Below are 14,044 nucleotides of genomic sequence, written 5' to 3'. Positions count from 1 at the left end.
GAACTGGATGAAACAAACATGGGATAAAATCTTAGCCAAGCCAATCCATGCCTGCACAGTGTAACAAACAAGCCCTCAAAGTCTTACGCAGACTCTAGACTTTCATTATTAGGCTCTTGTAAAGTTTGATTAGCTTGATGGTAAAGGAGAAAACGACTTAAAATCCTTTTAATAAAGAGTTATTTATACTAGAACCCCTGAGGTTTTCAGTGTTTTCACAAAACTTCATGATGTTTCATAAATTATACAAACACCCTTTAAGGTTTTAAATTGTTTTCACAAAATTATTTTTCGTTGATTATTTTTTCAATCAAAAAACCCTTGTTCATGTGAATTTTAAAATATTAGGGGATTTTATAAAAACACTAAAAACCATACGGGGTGTTAATGTAAATAACTCTTGCCAACTATTGTCTTATCAACAATCAGTAACCTACATTGCTTTTTCTTTTTCCTTTCTGAACACGTGTGATTTTTAGGTTTTTTTTTATTTTATTATTATTTTTTCCAGAAAACGATTTTAGTTTAACAACCGTAAACCCTAGTGCTTTAAATAGCAGCACACTCCTCTAGCTGTCTCTCTCCGCAAGTTGTCTAAACCCTAGTAAGTCGTCACTACTCTCTCCCATTCGCATATACATTTTCCTGCTAGGGTTTAGATTCGGATCAATTCTGATCGTCAAATTTTTGATCAAATTAGACTTCCGATCGTCAGTTATCGGGATATGGATCTTCCGGGCCTCGCTGTAATACTGCAAGCTGCTCTCAGCCCCAATCCGGATGAACGTAAAGCAGCCGAGCAAAGCCTCAATCAGGTTCGTTATTGTTTGAATTAAATTTTCATGTAATGCCTTGTGTCGAAGTTATTTTTCCAAATTTTTGGTTAATTGGATATAATTTTGACGCATAATTGTGAGTAATCAGAATTGACCTTGATTGTGCAATTTGATATAGGTTTACTTGCTTTTGAAAAGAAGATAAGTGATTCTGAGAACTTATTAGAGATATGAGGATTTATATTTAGTTTTGAGTTTTATGTTGACTTTTGTGTGTGATGAATTATAGTGAGTCGATAATAGATGCATAGAAATGACCTTCTTTTCTGTATGTGCGATTGTCTCATGCTGTGCTGTGATGTCGTCTTTAATGTTGTATTTTCTTTTACAGTTTCAGTACACACCACAGCATTTGGTCAGACTGTTGCAAATTATAGTCGATGGCAATTGTGACATGGCTGTGCGGCAAGTTGGCAGTATCCACTTCAAGAATTTCATTGCGAAGAATTGGTCACCGCTTGATCCCGGTATGTCATGATTGTGTTATTTAGCTAGTATCCTAGCCCCGCTGGTATTCCAGTTGCTTATTCTTTGCGTGTTGATGTAGATGAGCAGCAGAAGATATCACAGAGTGATAAAGACGTGGTGAGGGATCACATTCTAGTCTTTGTTACACAGGTTCCCCCATTGTTAAGGTACTTTTTGTAGTATTGCTATGATTTTGTTTTCTGTTTCAGTTATTTATAGGTAGATGTAACTACTATGTCTGTCAGTTTACGGACATTAAATACTCTGTAGTTTTAGTTTTCTAGTTCTTTATAATATGGTGCCTTGTGGGAACTGTGTGTTTTCATCTTCTTATGTGCTGGCGATGTCAAATGTCATGTTGTACAGGGTACAGCTAGGTGAGTGCCTAAAGACAATTATTCATGCTGATTACCCTGAGCAGTGGCCACACCTTTTAGACTGGGTGAAACATAACTTACAAGATCAACAAGTCTATGGAGCTTTGTTTGTTTTGCGGATTCTCTCTAGAAAATATGAGTAAGTCATACTGTTTTATGCTGTTCTTTTAAACTTCAGCTATTTTTCTTTCTGAGGCATGCTACTGATTTGAACCCAAAGTTAGTTTGAAACATAGATAATGAAGACTAATGTGCTCATATACGATGTTCTTCATATCTATTACAGTTGTAATATAGGCTTCAAGTTTTCCCTTCATTTATTTGGTTACTTGATAACTAAGGTTCCTGTTGTCTTTGTAACAATCTTTTTTTGTATATATGTATGTTTGTGTGTCGGATTTTGCATATATCTAGTAATGTAGACTGACACTAGTGTGAAATTGTCACTACAGTGGTGGAAGTGTGGAATTGGATTCAGTCCACCCAAACGTTAGAAATATAGGATTATTCAAGTATCATGGCTATATGTATTTTTCTAGACCACCATTGTTCCATTTCTAATTCAAAGCAATGCTTGTCATTCTCTAATTCACATTCCGTACTTCCTCAAGACTATACATATGGTCAATGTCATCACCTAGTGGAGTACAGTACAGTACCAGTATTTAAGAGAATTACTTATCTATTATATTTCTCTTTCTATCATGTCACAGAATGCACTCACGGATGATATTTACTAATTTCATCTGCTCCAGTGATTAGAATGAGTATCTAAGTTGCATATTCCTTATAGTTTGTACAATGCAAAATCTTAATAACTATCTGCTCATATCTTCAATTTATTCAGGAAACAATATCCAAATCTTACTTGTGATGCAGATCAGAACTACTGACAGATACAGAAGTTCTCACTTTTTCAGCTATTTTCATAATATTATAATTTTTTTTTTATAACTTATAAGTAGTTGAAACCACTGTGCACCCAAATGAGACTGAACAGACATTAAAAATTCTGCGGTTTTTGTTTGTTCTCTATAACACAGTATCTGTGCTTTTCAGAAGCTGTTATGATAGCCATGTTACGGAAAATTGGTTTTTAATTATTAATATGTAATGATTCTAGTATTTCTAAGTCTTGAATAGCAAAGGAGAAGCCTTCCAATTTTAATACTGGCGTGATATGTACCCAGATTTAGTAATGAAAATTTTCTTGTTATTTATATTATTAGGTTCAAATCTGATGAGGAGAGGACCCCAGTTTATCGCATTGTTGAGGAGACATTCCCACCTCTACTCAATATATTCAGCAGGCTTGTCCAAATTCCTAACCCATCACTGGAAGTGGCAGATTTGATCAAGCTTATCTGCAAAATTTTCTGGTCATCCATATATGTATGTTCTGGACAGAGATTTTTTCATTGTGCTTCTGTAGTGGATTCAAGTGTCAAGTTTGTGTTGGTTACATGGATATTAATGGGTGATACGTATCCCTTTTTTAATAAACCTCGTGCTGGTGGATATTCTGCAAACTCTATTAATAGAATTGCTAGCAACCCAACTTTTTAAAGAAGAGATATTGTTAATTTCTCAGCATGCCTCCTTTTGTCTTTTCTATCTTACTTATGCAAGAAAGAGGCATGTGGATACCTTACTCAAAGTTTCATTTATTTCCTGTCTAATTGTGCAGATATTTCTATACTACGTTTATAATCCTGCCTATTCTTATACTAGTATCTCTAACAAAACATAGGCTCTTTAGTTATATATAGATGTGTGTTAATTTAGGTATATTGATAGCTTGTCCTTTGCATAAAAACATAGATGCAAAGGATTTATAGTTTTGTTCCTTTTTTAGTTATCAGGTGGTTTTATGTTTATTTTATTTTAAATTCAGAATGTGTCCATTTTGGTTATAGTGAGTACTTGATAGGATTTGAAATTTTTCAAGAAGACCCTTTCAACCTTTATTACTATTGATTCAGAAAAAAATTAGAGGTCAAAGGAATCATTTATATCTAATAGTATAGATAAATTGTACACTAGCATTATTTACGTATATTTTTTTGGCGTCTCTTTTCAGCTGGAGATTCCAAAGCAACTATTTGATGCAAATGTGTTCAATGCTTGGATGATGCTTTTCTTAAACATATTGGAGAGACCTGTTCCCTTGGAAGGCCAACCTTCTGATCCTGAGCTTAGAAAAGCATGGGGGTGGTGGAAGGTGAAGAAATGGACCGTTCACATTTTAAATCGGCTGTACACTCGGTAAACTTTTAGATTAAATAAAAACTGAACAAGAACTGTGGCTTGCATTTTAAAACATATTTCTGACATTTCATCTCTTTTTACATGTTGATCCCTAGGTTTGGAGATTTAAAACTTCAAAACCCAGAAAACAGAGCATTTGCTCAAATGTTTCAGAAGAATTATGCTGGGAAGATTCTGGAGTGTCACTTAAATTTGTTGAATGTGATCCGAACTGGTGGCTACTTACCTGACAGAGTGATCAATCTCGTTCTTCAGTATTTAAGCAATAGGTGGGCAGTTTTGTTCCTCATAGGTTAAGTCCTTTTATTTCGTTTTGTTTTGTCTTATTAGGTGCTGATTTTACTTTTCCATTTTATTATCCTTAAAATGGCAATGTTGGATTTTTATTTATTATCCTGTCAATTTTAAAATGACTATGATCTTATGAATAATACATGTGCTTGAATTTTGCTTGTAGTTACATGAAGACACGAACCCCAGTTTTGGAAGTGAGCTTATTTCATGTGACTAATGTATAGCCCCAAAGAGAAATTCGTTGAACATATCCATGCTATCATTTAAGAGAACCCATTTGAACCCTAAACCTATTTAAAAAAAATCTACAAATATACCCCATGTTTGAAAGGAGATAGAACTGCTTCCACCTCACTCTCTCTATGTTAACTCCTCACAACCCCAACCCTCCTCACACACTTATACTGTGTGGGGGTCTTCTTGTGTTGTTGAGTGGTGTATTTTGTACTGTCAACCTTCAATAGGAAATTTGTGTTTACAGCTATGTTATATTTGTTAATTAACTTGTGAATTTCTTATTGTACTGTTCTAGTGGTGAGATATGTGTAAACAATTTGGTGTCTCCCTAACCTCTCATTTGTTAAATATGTATATGCAGTATCTCGAAGAATAGCATGTATAATCTGCTGCAACCTCGACTTGATGTTCTTCTTTTTGAGATTGTTTTTCCCCTTATGTGCTTCAACGACAATGATCTAAAGCTTTGGGATGAAGACCCACATGAATATGTCAGGAAGGGTTATGGTCAGTCTTCACTATCTCGTTTGATTGCTTGATGATCTCTGTTTCGTTGGTGATTTATCTGTTTTCTTGCTGGTGCAGATATCATTGAAGACTTGTACAGTCCCAGGACAGCTTCCATGGATTTTGTGAGTGAGTTGGTTAGGAAACGTGGAAAGGAAAATCTTCATAAGTTTATTCAGTTCATTGTCGAAATTTTTAAGAGGTAGCTTTTCATAATCTTTTGAAAACGATACATACATTTTGGTGCTTTGACATTGGTTTTTTTCCCTCATAAGTTTCTTGTTTCCTGATCTAGGTATGATGAAGCGCCAGTGGAATACAAGCCATATCGACAAAAAGATGGTGCTCTTCTTGCTATTGGAGCACTTTGTGATAGACTGAAACAAACTGAACCCTACAAGTCTGAACTTGAGCGTATGTTGGTGCAACATGTATTCCCTGAGTTTAGCAGTCCTGTTGGCCATCTTAGAGCTAAGGTTTGTTACATAAAATTCTTTTTGTATGTTAGCATTATTACTTGTTGTACCCATGCAAGAAAGTATTGCATATTAAAAAAGAGGTGGACCGAGTGATGGTCTTGAGACTCCAAGAAAAAGTAACCCAGGTTGTCTTAGAATCAGAAAAAAAAGGGCAAAAAATTGGCTTACACTCCAGAGTGCTACACAGCAACCAGCTGTTACCTGGCAACTCGAAATACACACTATATATGCATGCATAATAGAAAGGGGTGTGCTCATTCGATGCATGTGCAACATAGTGGGAGTTATTGGTGGAAAGAGAGAGGGCCCCGTAAACAAGAAGCTGGGTTGGAAATATCAAAGGGAAATCCATTGTGAGTTGAACTATAGAACATCACTGGTTCCTCAGTCTGTTATCAAAGTTGCTGGTGAAATGGGGACAGCATCGCTGTCCAGAAACAAAGAGGGTTCCCTTATTAATAGTGTAAATGAACCTCATTAGATTCTAAAATGAAATGGATCAAGCTATTCATGATGCAACCAGAGGAAATGATGTCAGTAATGTTTAACAACGTTATGGGAGAAAGTTAGATTATCGTCTTCGCTATGGGCATCAATTTCTACATACTTTAGAGACATTTTTTTTTGGATTCATTGGCTAGTAGATGGAAAGCCACCATTTGCTAGTTTCCATGGCTTTCTTTTTCTTCAAGTTAAGGGTTTGTTTGTGTAACTGTTATATCTGATAACATTCATACTGAGAAGGAAAAAGGTCTGTAGGTATTAATATTGATGATGGGTTACAATCAATGTATGAGACAATAAAAGACTGCCGCTCTTGACATTTACAATTGAGGTAAAAGGTGTATATATATACACAAGAGACTATACAGAAAACCCTAGGACAAGGACCCCTGAGGATGACTCAGCGGATAAGAACAAGGAATATGCTTGTCCTTGTGTTGAATATGCCTTTGTGACTGTTGGAGCCCAGCAGCTGTCATAGCATGGGTGTGTTAACCATTTTCTGGTTTTTGCTGGGTGTGATGATCATTTTGGTCAACCATAGAGTTATGGCTAATAATATCTCTGTTTAGTTTTCTTTTTGTGGCCATCTTGGGCACCCTTGTATTTTATTGTTATATGCAGTAAAATATTATTTATTTTTTCAAATAAAAAAAGTCATGTTTGTTGCTTAATAACGAAGCTGGTCAGCTGTAATATGTGTTGAGCAATAGTCTTTGGTTTTCTTTTCTTCATTTCCACAATGTTCTAAATATATCGTGTTCCCCCTTGTATAATTTAGGAGAGTAGATTTTCTGTATTATTCATTCTTACATTTCCAACAATTTTGAATTTAATATGTGCTTCGTACCTGATTCTTCCCTTTTGTATAGTTTTTGCTCTATTCATTGTACTGTTTATTTTATGAAATTATCTTGGAATTTCTTTTATTATTGTTATTTTATGTCAAAGAGTTATTCTTAGCTTGAATTATGACATGAATATTAGGCAGCCTGGGTCGCTGGACAGTATGCCCATATTAACTTCTCAGACTCAAACAATTTCCGTAAAGCATTGCATAGTGTTGTTGCGGGGATGCGGGATCCAGAACTTCCTGTTCGAGTTGACTCAGTTTTTGCATTGCGCTCCTTTGTTGAAGCTTGCAGAGGTATATATACAGCTCTCCACTGTGGATCTTGCATTTATGTAGTTAATTTTTTTTTTTTTAATGTATGTAATCTTTTTCGTATGCTATGCAGATTTGAATGAGATCCGACCTATTCTTCCTCAGCTTCTTGACGGTATGTGGCATGGAAAACTTTGCTATGCATCGTTAGCACTAATCATGAGACTTACCCAATCTGTACATTTTTCTGTTCAGAGTTCTTCAAGCTCATGAATGAGGTGGAGAATGAGGATCTTGTCTTTACTCTGGAAACAATAGTGGACAAGTTTGGGGAGGAAATGGCACCTTATGCCCTTGGTTTATGCCAAAATCTGGTAATATTTACTTTTCCGCGTTTTGAGAGTACTTCTGCAATCATCGTGAAACATGCTTGCCTAATTCTTGTGTTTTGTTCTCTTTAGGCTGCTGCATTTTGGAGGTGTATGAATACAGCTGAAGCTGATGATGATGCTGATGATCCTGGTGCTTTGGCAGCAGTTGGTTGTTTGCGTGCTATTAGCACCATTCTTGAATCAGTGAGCAGGCTTCCTCACCTTTTTGTCCAAGTTGAACCAACTTTGCTTCCTATAATGCGCAGAATGTTGACAACTGATGGCCAAGGTTTGGATGATACTTATTTTCCTTTGTCTTGTATGCCTAGTACTTCTGTCAAGTCCTGCTTAAAAGTTAGTTTGTTGCCTTGTCTTCCCAAGTGTTGGGGTCACTGTTATTTATTTGAGCAAGCTGCTGTCGATGAGTCCAAACTCCATGCCATCACTTTCATTAATTCTGCATATTGCAGTTGTTTTTAATATAAGAATATAAAAAAGCTTCGGGATTTTCTGTTCCTCCGATCTCCTCTCTAACAGTGCGTTTGGATGAGGAAATTTAAAAGTACAAAGGATTTCATAAATGACGGAAATTAATGTTCTAGAATTTGTAAAGTTTCTTGTTTGGGTGACTGATTTAAAACACGGTATTTAACCTTTATTTGTAAAGTTATCTTTTTTCAAAAATCTATCTCTCTTGGGATTTTAGAAATGACGACTTTTAGATAGAATTTAAACTTGGGATTTATGATATTCAAATTCCATGTTTTTTTCCACGCGGAATTTCTAAATTTTTATGTTTTTTTATCCAAATACCGGAATTGGTTCATGTCAATTTAGAAATTCTGAGTTTTGTCAAAATCCCAAGTTTATTTCCCTCATCCAAACGCACCATAAGTGTCTGGCCAAGACAAAAAAAGCTAAGTCGGGAGAAAGGAAAGAAAAAATAAATAAATTATGTGAGCATTAAACATAGGTTTGAGTGCATCCTTCATCTTACTTATTGATGGAAAATTTTGTGTTTCTTATATTCATATAATACATATTGTTGATCAACACCAACAGTTCTGCATCCCCTCTTGATGTTTCTCTTGCAGAGGTTTTTGAAGAGGTTTTGGAAATTGTGTCATATATGACATTTTTCTCTCCAACAATATCTTTGGATATGTGGAGTCTTTGGCCGTTGATGATGGAAGCATTGTCAGAATGGGCTATTGATTTCTTTTCAAGTGAGTTAATTCTCATATTTTATTCACAATCCTTTTTTAAAGATTATTTATTCTATGTTTTGTCCTGTTCATCCTTGATTGGACTTACTGATTATCTGCCAATCTGTTTAGTTTACTGCTTAATGCTTTATAGTTTTCTTAACCTTTGTGATAATTATTTTGTGTTTGTGGTTTTTTTTTGGGGATATAAATAGTATGTTTTGCAGTTCCAGTTACAGCATGCTATATGGTACTATAAGCGTATAACTACTGACTTATCATTTCCAGCTCTGATATTTCTTGCTTGTGATATTACTTATCGAAGAGATAAGACCAATGACTCTGGACAAACCCCAGTTCTCTTTGCCATTGAGTTTAAAAAGTATAAAAAAATGAAAAAGCGATAAAAAGAAACCTGCTGGAATATGTGATAAATCCCCGGGAGACTTGAACTTGTATAATGGTACAGCTATACCTAATGGTAAACATGATAGTATAACGTTGAGTTGGGGAAGAAGTAGCAAAATGTCTGCCTGATTTAAACTTTTGATGGTCCACGTAATTAGATTTATGCATTCATGTACTTTTTTCTTTCCATCCTGTAGTTCTCATATTATATGTTTCCTTGTAGATATTCTGGTTCCTTTGGATAACTACATTTCCAGGGGGACTGCACACTTTCTCACTTGTAAAGAACCGGACTACCAGCAAAGCCTTTGGAATATGATTGCGGCTGTAAGTTCCTTTATGTTACAAATTTTATATATTCTTGCTAGACTGAACAATGCATATAGGAAATGTCTTCTACCCTTGTTTTCTCTATTGTGTTAGCAACTGTCTTCTTGAATGGGGCAATTCATGAAATGACTGCTATTAACACACTACATGGTAGAACTTACCCAGTTTAAGAAGATGATTGGTCAAGCATCCCTCCCATTGCTTTAGTGAATTGCTTGAGTTTTAATTTGGTGACTAATTAGTAAAATGTTGTTGTGAATTTAATTGATCTAATAGATATTTGTATGTTCTTGTTTTGTGCAGATAATGGCAGATAAAAATATGGAAGACAGTGATATTGAGCCTGCTCCGAAGCTCATTCAAGTAGTTTTTCAGAACTGCAGAGGGCAGGTTGATCAGTGGGTTGAGCCATATCTTAGAATTTCAGTTGAGCGGTTGCGTCGAGCTGAGAAATCATACTTGAAATGTCTTCTCATTCAAGTGGTAAGTAGCCAGATGTCAACTTTTATATTTCTTGATATAGAAACCTTTGCTTCATCTTTAAATGTGATAAGTTCTGTGTAGTGCTTCTGAGCCATAACTTGTCCATAGTTCTTCCGAGCCTTGGATCAAGGTGTTACATACTGAAGCTGGACCCCTTTTCCTGATTGCTTGTTTCATACTGAAGCATGTATTAAATTTTCTGTTTGCAGATTGCCGATGCTCTGTACTATAATGCAGCTTTTACACTCAGCATACTGCAAAAGCTGGGTGTTGCAACTGAGATCTTTAATCTTTGGTTCCAGATGCTGCAACAGGTTAAGAAAAGTGGTGTGCGTGCCAATTTTAAAAGGTAATTTGCAGTTTTGTTTCACATTGGTAATGCCCCACCCGACTGATTTTGTTTCCCCAGTGCCATATATGTGAATATTATTTCACATTGGTATTCCCCCTCCCTAAAGAAATTTTGGATATAGAATGTAATTGAGTTTTTCGTTGCAGGGAGCATGATAAAAAAGTTTGCTGCCTGGGTTTGACATCATTATTGACACTTACAGCAGAACATTTACCTGGGGAGGCATTGGGCCGTGTTTTCAGGGCCACCCTTGATCTCCTGGTTGCATACAAGGAACAAGTTGCAGGTCTTTTTCTCCCTCTTAATTTATATTGCTTATTCTTCCACTTGGAATATGAACTTTGGAACTACAAGCACCATAGTGTGAATTATTTTGGATTTATAAATTAGAATATTTATAAGTTTCACTGTAGCTAGTAATAACTTTTTGTTTGCATGGTTCACACACATTTATTTCAATTATATGTTACTAAGTTTTAAATTCTTATGAACGTTGTTGTGGCAGAAGCCGCAAAGGAGGAAGAGGCAGAAGATGATGATGATATGGATGGTTTCCAAACTGATGATGATGATGATTTTGGTGATGGATCGGATAAGGAAATGGGAGTTGATGCTGAGGATGGCGACGAGGCCGATAGCATGAAGCTTCAAAAGTTAGCTGCACAGGTGTGCCTTCTTTTCTTATTTAGTCAATTTTATTTGTAGATTTTGTCAACCTGAGAAATTTTCTATTGTTCAGTTAGTTAATTTACACTTGGTTTCAAATTCCTCATTTGAAATACCTCGTCTAAATGGACCCTTAATTCTTATTAGGTATTTTTGTTTGGAGGGAAAACTTATTATTTTATGGTGATTTTCTTCTGTGTTTTATATTATTCTGGTTTGTCATGCAACTGTTGGGCGAACAATTCATTCTTTTTAACCTGTCCCAGAAATTCAATTTAATTCTCCTTTTTTTTCACCTTTACGAGACAAATTCTCATCATGCAAAATTGATGAAGCTTTCTGGTAATTGTCAACGCATGACTTCTGTTTAAGATCAATTTCTTTAAACAATCCCAGGCACTAAGTAAATAGAAGATGCCTAACAGTCCTTGAGGCAATGCAACTTGATGATGTGTCTGAGTACCCTACCTCCTTTAAGGAATTGTTGCTTTTGACTACATGGGCTTCTTTTCTTAATTAGTCTTTCTTTTTATGTATCTTCTGCCCGATGACTAATTGTAACTTGGCGGTGCAACAGGCAAAGTCTTTCCGCCCTAGTGATGAATTTGATGAAGACTCAGATGATGATTTCAGTGATGATGAGGAGTTACAGTCACCAATTGATGAGGTGGACCCCTTTATCCTCTTTGTAGATGCAGTAAAGGGTAAGTGGAGAGTTTCCTCTGTGATATGTTGAAACTCAAATCTTGAATTTTTGGCATGTCTGACGTCTGCTTTATTTTCTATGCTTTGCTTGTGTAGGCATGCAAGCATCAGATCCGTTGAGGTTTCAGAGTCTTACGCAGACTCTAGACTTTCATTATCAGGCTCTTGCTAATGGTGTTGCACAGCATGCAGAACAGAGGAGAGCAGAGATTGAAAAAGAAAAGATGGAGAAGGCATCGGCTGCCACAGCTTCATGATTCTGCTTTATATCTCATGGTGTGGCTTCAATTTTGCCTTGGTCTTCTTTGCCTTTTCCATTCATGTAGTAATGGGAATATAGAGAAACAGAGTTGTTGGTGGTCCATTCAGAGCATTTGGTTACTCTGGTGGTCGCGTTTGTCATTGAGCCCCAAGGAGTTTTCATTTTGACATACTTGGAGCATGTCTGATGAGTTCCACCAATATGCTAAATTTGAGATTGGGGAACTCTGGAGCTGGCACTTCAACTCTGGGTTTTGGCTTAGTCATTGTCTGGTGAGTCAGGCCATTCTATGGCAGGATACGCCTCCCTCCACCGGTTTGTGTCGTCGTTTTTCTTTTTTTGTTCACTTTTTCCTTCACAAGTCTCCTGTGATTTAGGCACCGTTTGTTCAGGTTGAGATTCCCTTCTACAGGATATTTTATTGATTTGGATCCCTTACGTTTTCATTGTGCATACAAGCGAGGGTTCCGAGCACACCGAGTCTGTAATATTTCTTGCCATTTGATGTGGCCATTATATGGGGTGATTTGATGGTTGTATTGGTATTTTTTGGTTTAGGCCCTGCAAAATTTTCCCCCACTTTTCTTATTTTCGTAAATAGTCAACAAATGTCGGTGCTATCGATTTATTGGGTTGGGAGTTTTGATATCAATGCAGAGAGCTTCTAAGGGTTGCTTGCTGCTTATTGTAATACAGTGATGAATATATTTATTTTTACAGATTGGTTAATTGGAAATGATGGGTTTTTTCCGGACGTCTCCCATGTTTGCTATATAAAAACACCAAAGTTCCTTTTTATTGCTATCTCACAACCTTATATTTATAGCTTTCAAAATACATTTTATTTTTACCCTGTGCCTAAAAGACTTTTCACGATCTCCCTCTAATTGTTTTGGGTTTTACCCAAAGCCCTGAACCCAAAACTTACCTTTACCTAATGGGCTTGCCCTTAGGGACCCATTAATTGGAAGCAGGTTTTGGACCCTGGTATCTATTGGTGAGCAGTTTTTGGCACACGATTATGCTAATAAAATACCAAGGTCGGATTTTCAGTTTTATCTTTAATCTAAACGCCTATTTAAACAAACATGATAAAATTTAATATACAGTTTATTCTTTGTTAGAAATGAAGAGAAAATACATTGGAGAAGATTAATGATAAGTAAAAATTGAAAATAATGTTAAGCTGGTTTTGTAGGTTGAGTGTCGTCTTTTTCACCCTTCGTTCTTTACACCAATTTTCAGAAAGAAAAAATGGTGGAAGTAGTGGTGGTACTAGAGAAAAGAGATGGTGATCGTAGCAGAGGTGGTGGCAGCATCGTACATGATTGTTTTCTTTTTTCTTTTTTTATTGTTTTTTTTTCTTAAAACTCTCATTTTCTGGTTAGGATTAATCGTTTTATTAGTCCTTGAACTTAGATCCGATTTGCATTTGAGTACCTCAATTTCCAAAATGGTTCCCGTGGTTCTTCAACTTTAGTTTCGTTAGGACAAATGGTCCTGCCGTTAATTTTGTTAACTTTTCTGTTAAATGTAGGGACAAAATGGTATTTTTGTATTAAAATTGATTAAAATATGAATAAAATATTTAAAAAATTAAAAAATTAAAATTAAACTCTCTCTCTCCCCCTACTCCCCAAAAACTTAAATTTTTATTTTTGGGATTGGTTTTTTATTTGATTTTCTTTTATTGTTATTTTAAAGATATGATTTTTTATTCATTTTTTTGGTTTTAATATAAAAATACAATTTTGCCCCTGCATTTAACAGAAAAAGTTAACAAAATTGACGGCAGGACCATTTGTCCTAACGAAAGTGAAGTTAAAGGACCACGGGAACCATTTTGGAAATTGAGGTATTCAAATGCAAATCGGATCTAAATTCAGGGACTAATAAAATGATTAACCCTTCTTGTTACTTTAGAAATTACAACTATTTTAATTGAATTAACGTTAGAATTTATGATCTCCAACTTTCATAGTTTATTTTTGGGTAAAAGTCACTTTTGGTCCATGTAGTTTAGCACTTCAATCACTTTTGAATTTATAGTTTCAATTTCATCAATTTTGACCCCGCTATTTCATATTTGTAGTAATTCAAGAACAAGTTGGTATTCCCATCGATTTTTTTTGACGGTGAAAGAGGTAATTTTGTCAACCCAAAACCCTTGAGCGTCAAAGTTCATCT

The 14,044-nt window shown here is 35.6% G+C and overlaps 1 protein-coding gene across 2 annotated transcripts; it reads left to right on the top strand.

Moving 5' to 3' along the window:
- Positions 1–501: 501 nt before the first annotated feature.
- On the top strand, positions 502–12,611 carry LOC117632820 (importin beta-like SAD2). Of its 2 annotated transcripts, XM_034366423.1 has the most exons (23): positions 502–604; positions 701–815; positions 1,168–1,303; positions 1,384–1,471; positions 1,671–1,820; positions 2,911–3,073; positions 3,762–3,946; positions 4,045–4,218; positions 4,842–4,987; positions 5,066–5,189; positions 5,283–5,463; positions 6,958–7,117; positions 7,209–7,250; positions 7,331–7,449; positions 7,537–7,735; positions 8,541–8,672; positions 9,283–9,386; positions 9,693–9,872; positions 10,082–10,221; positions 10,371–10,510; positions 10,730–10,890; positions 11,468–11,594; positions 11,692–12,611. In XM_034366423.1, exons 2-23 carry the CDS (start codon positions 726–728, stop codon positions 11,850–11,852), a joined length of 3,102 nt encoding a protein of 1,033 aa, XP_034222314.1. In that variant the 5' UTR covers positions 502–604; positions 701–725; the 3' UTR covers positions 11,853–12,611. The 2 variants fall into 2 exon arrangements, with proteins under 2 accessions (XP_034222314.1, XP_034222306.1); XM_034366415.1 differs by having other exon boundaries at positions 536–815.
- Positions 12,612–14,044: the final 1,433 nt, after the last annotated feature.

The sequence above is a fragment of the Prunus dulcis genome, chromosome 1, assembly GCF_902201215.1.
Source record: "Prunus dulcis chromosome 1, ALMONDv2, whole genome shotgun sequence".
NCBI lineage: Eukaryota > Viridiplantae > Streptophyta > Magnoliopsida > Rosales > Rosaceae > Prunus > Prunus dulcis.
This window is presented reverse-complemented; position numbering and strand designations above follow the sequence as displayed.

Bases quoted from the DNA above. Each gene is read 5' to 3' on its own strand.
- LOC117632820 (XM_034366423.1), top strand. From the start codon at position 726: ATGGATCTTCCGGGCCTCGCTGTAATACTGCAAGCTGCTCTCAGCCCC. The intron at 1,472-1,670 runs GTACTTTTTGTA...CATGTTGTACAG, and splicing joins CAGGTTCCCCCATTGTTAAG to GGTACAGCTAGGTGAGTGCC. The intron at 3,074-3,761 runs GTATGTTCTGGA...GTCTCTTTTCAG, and splicing joins TTTTCTGGTCATCCATATAT to CTGGAGATTCCAAAGCAACT.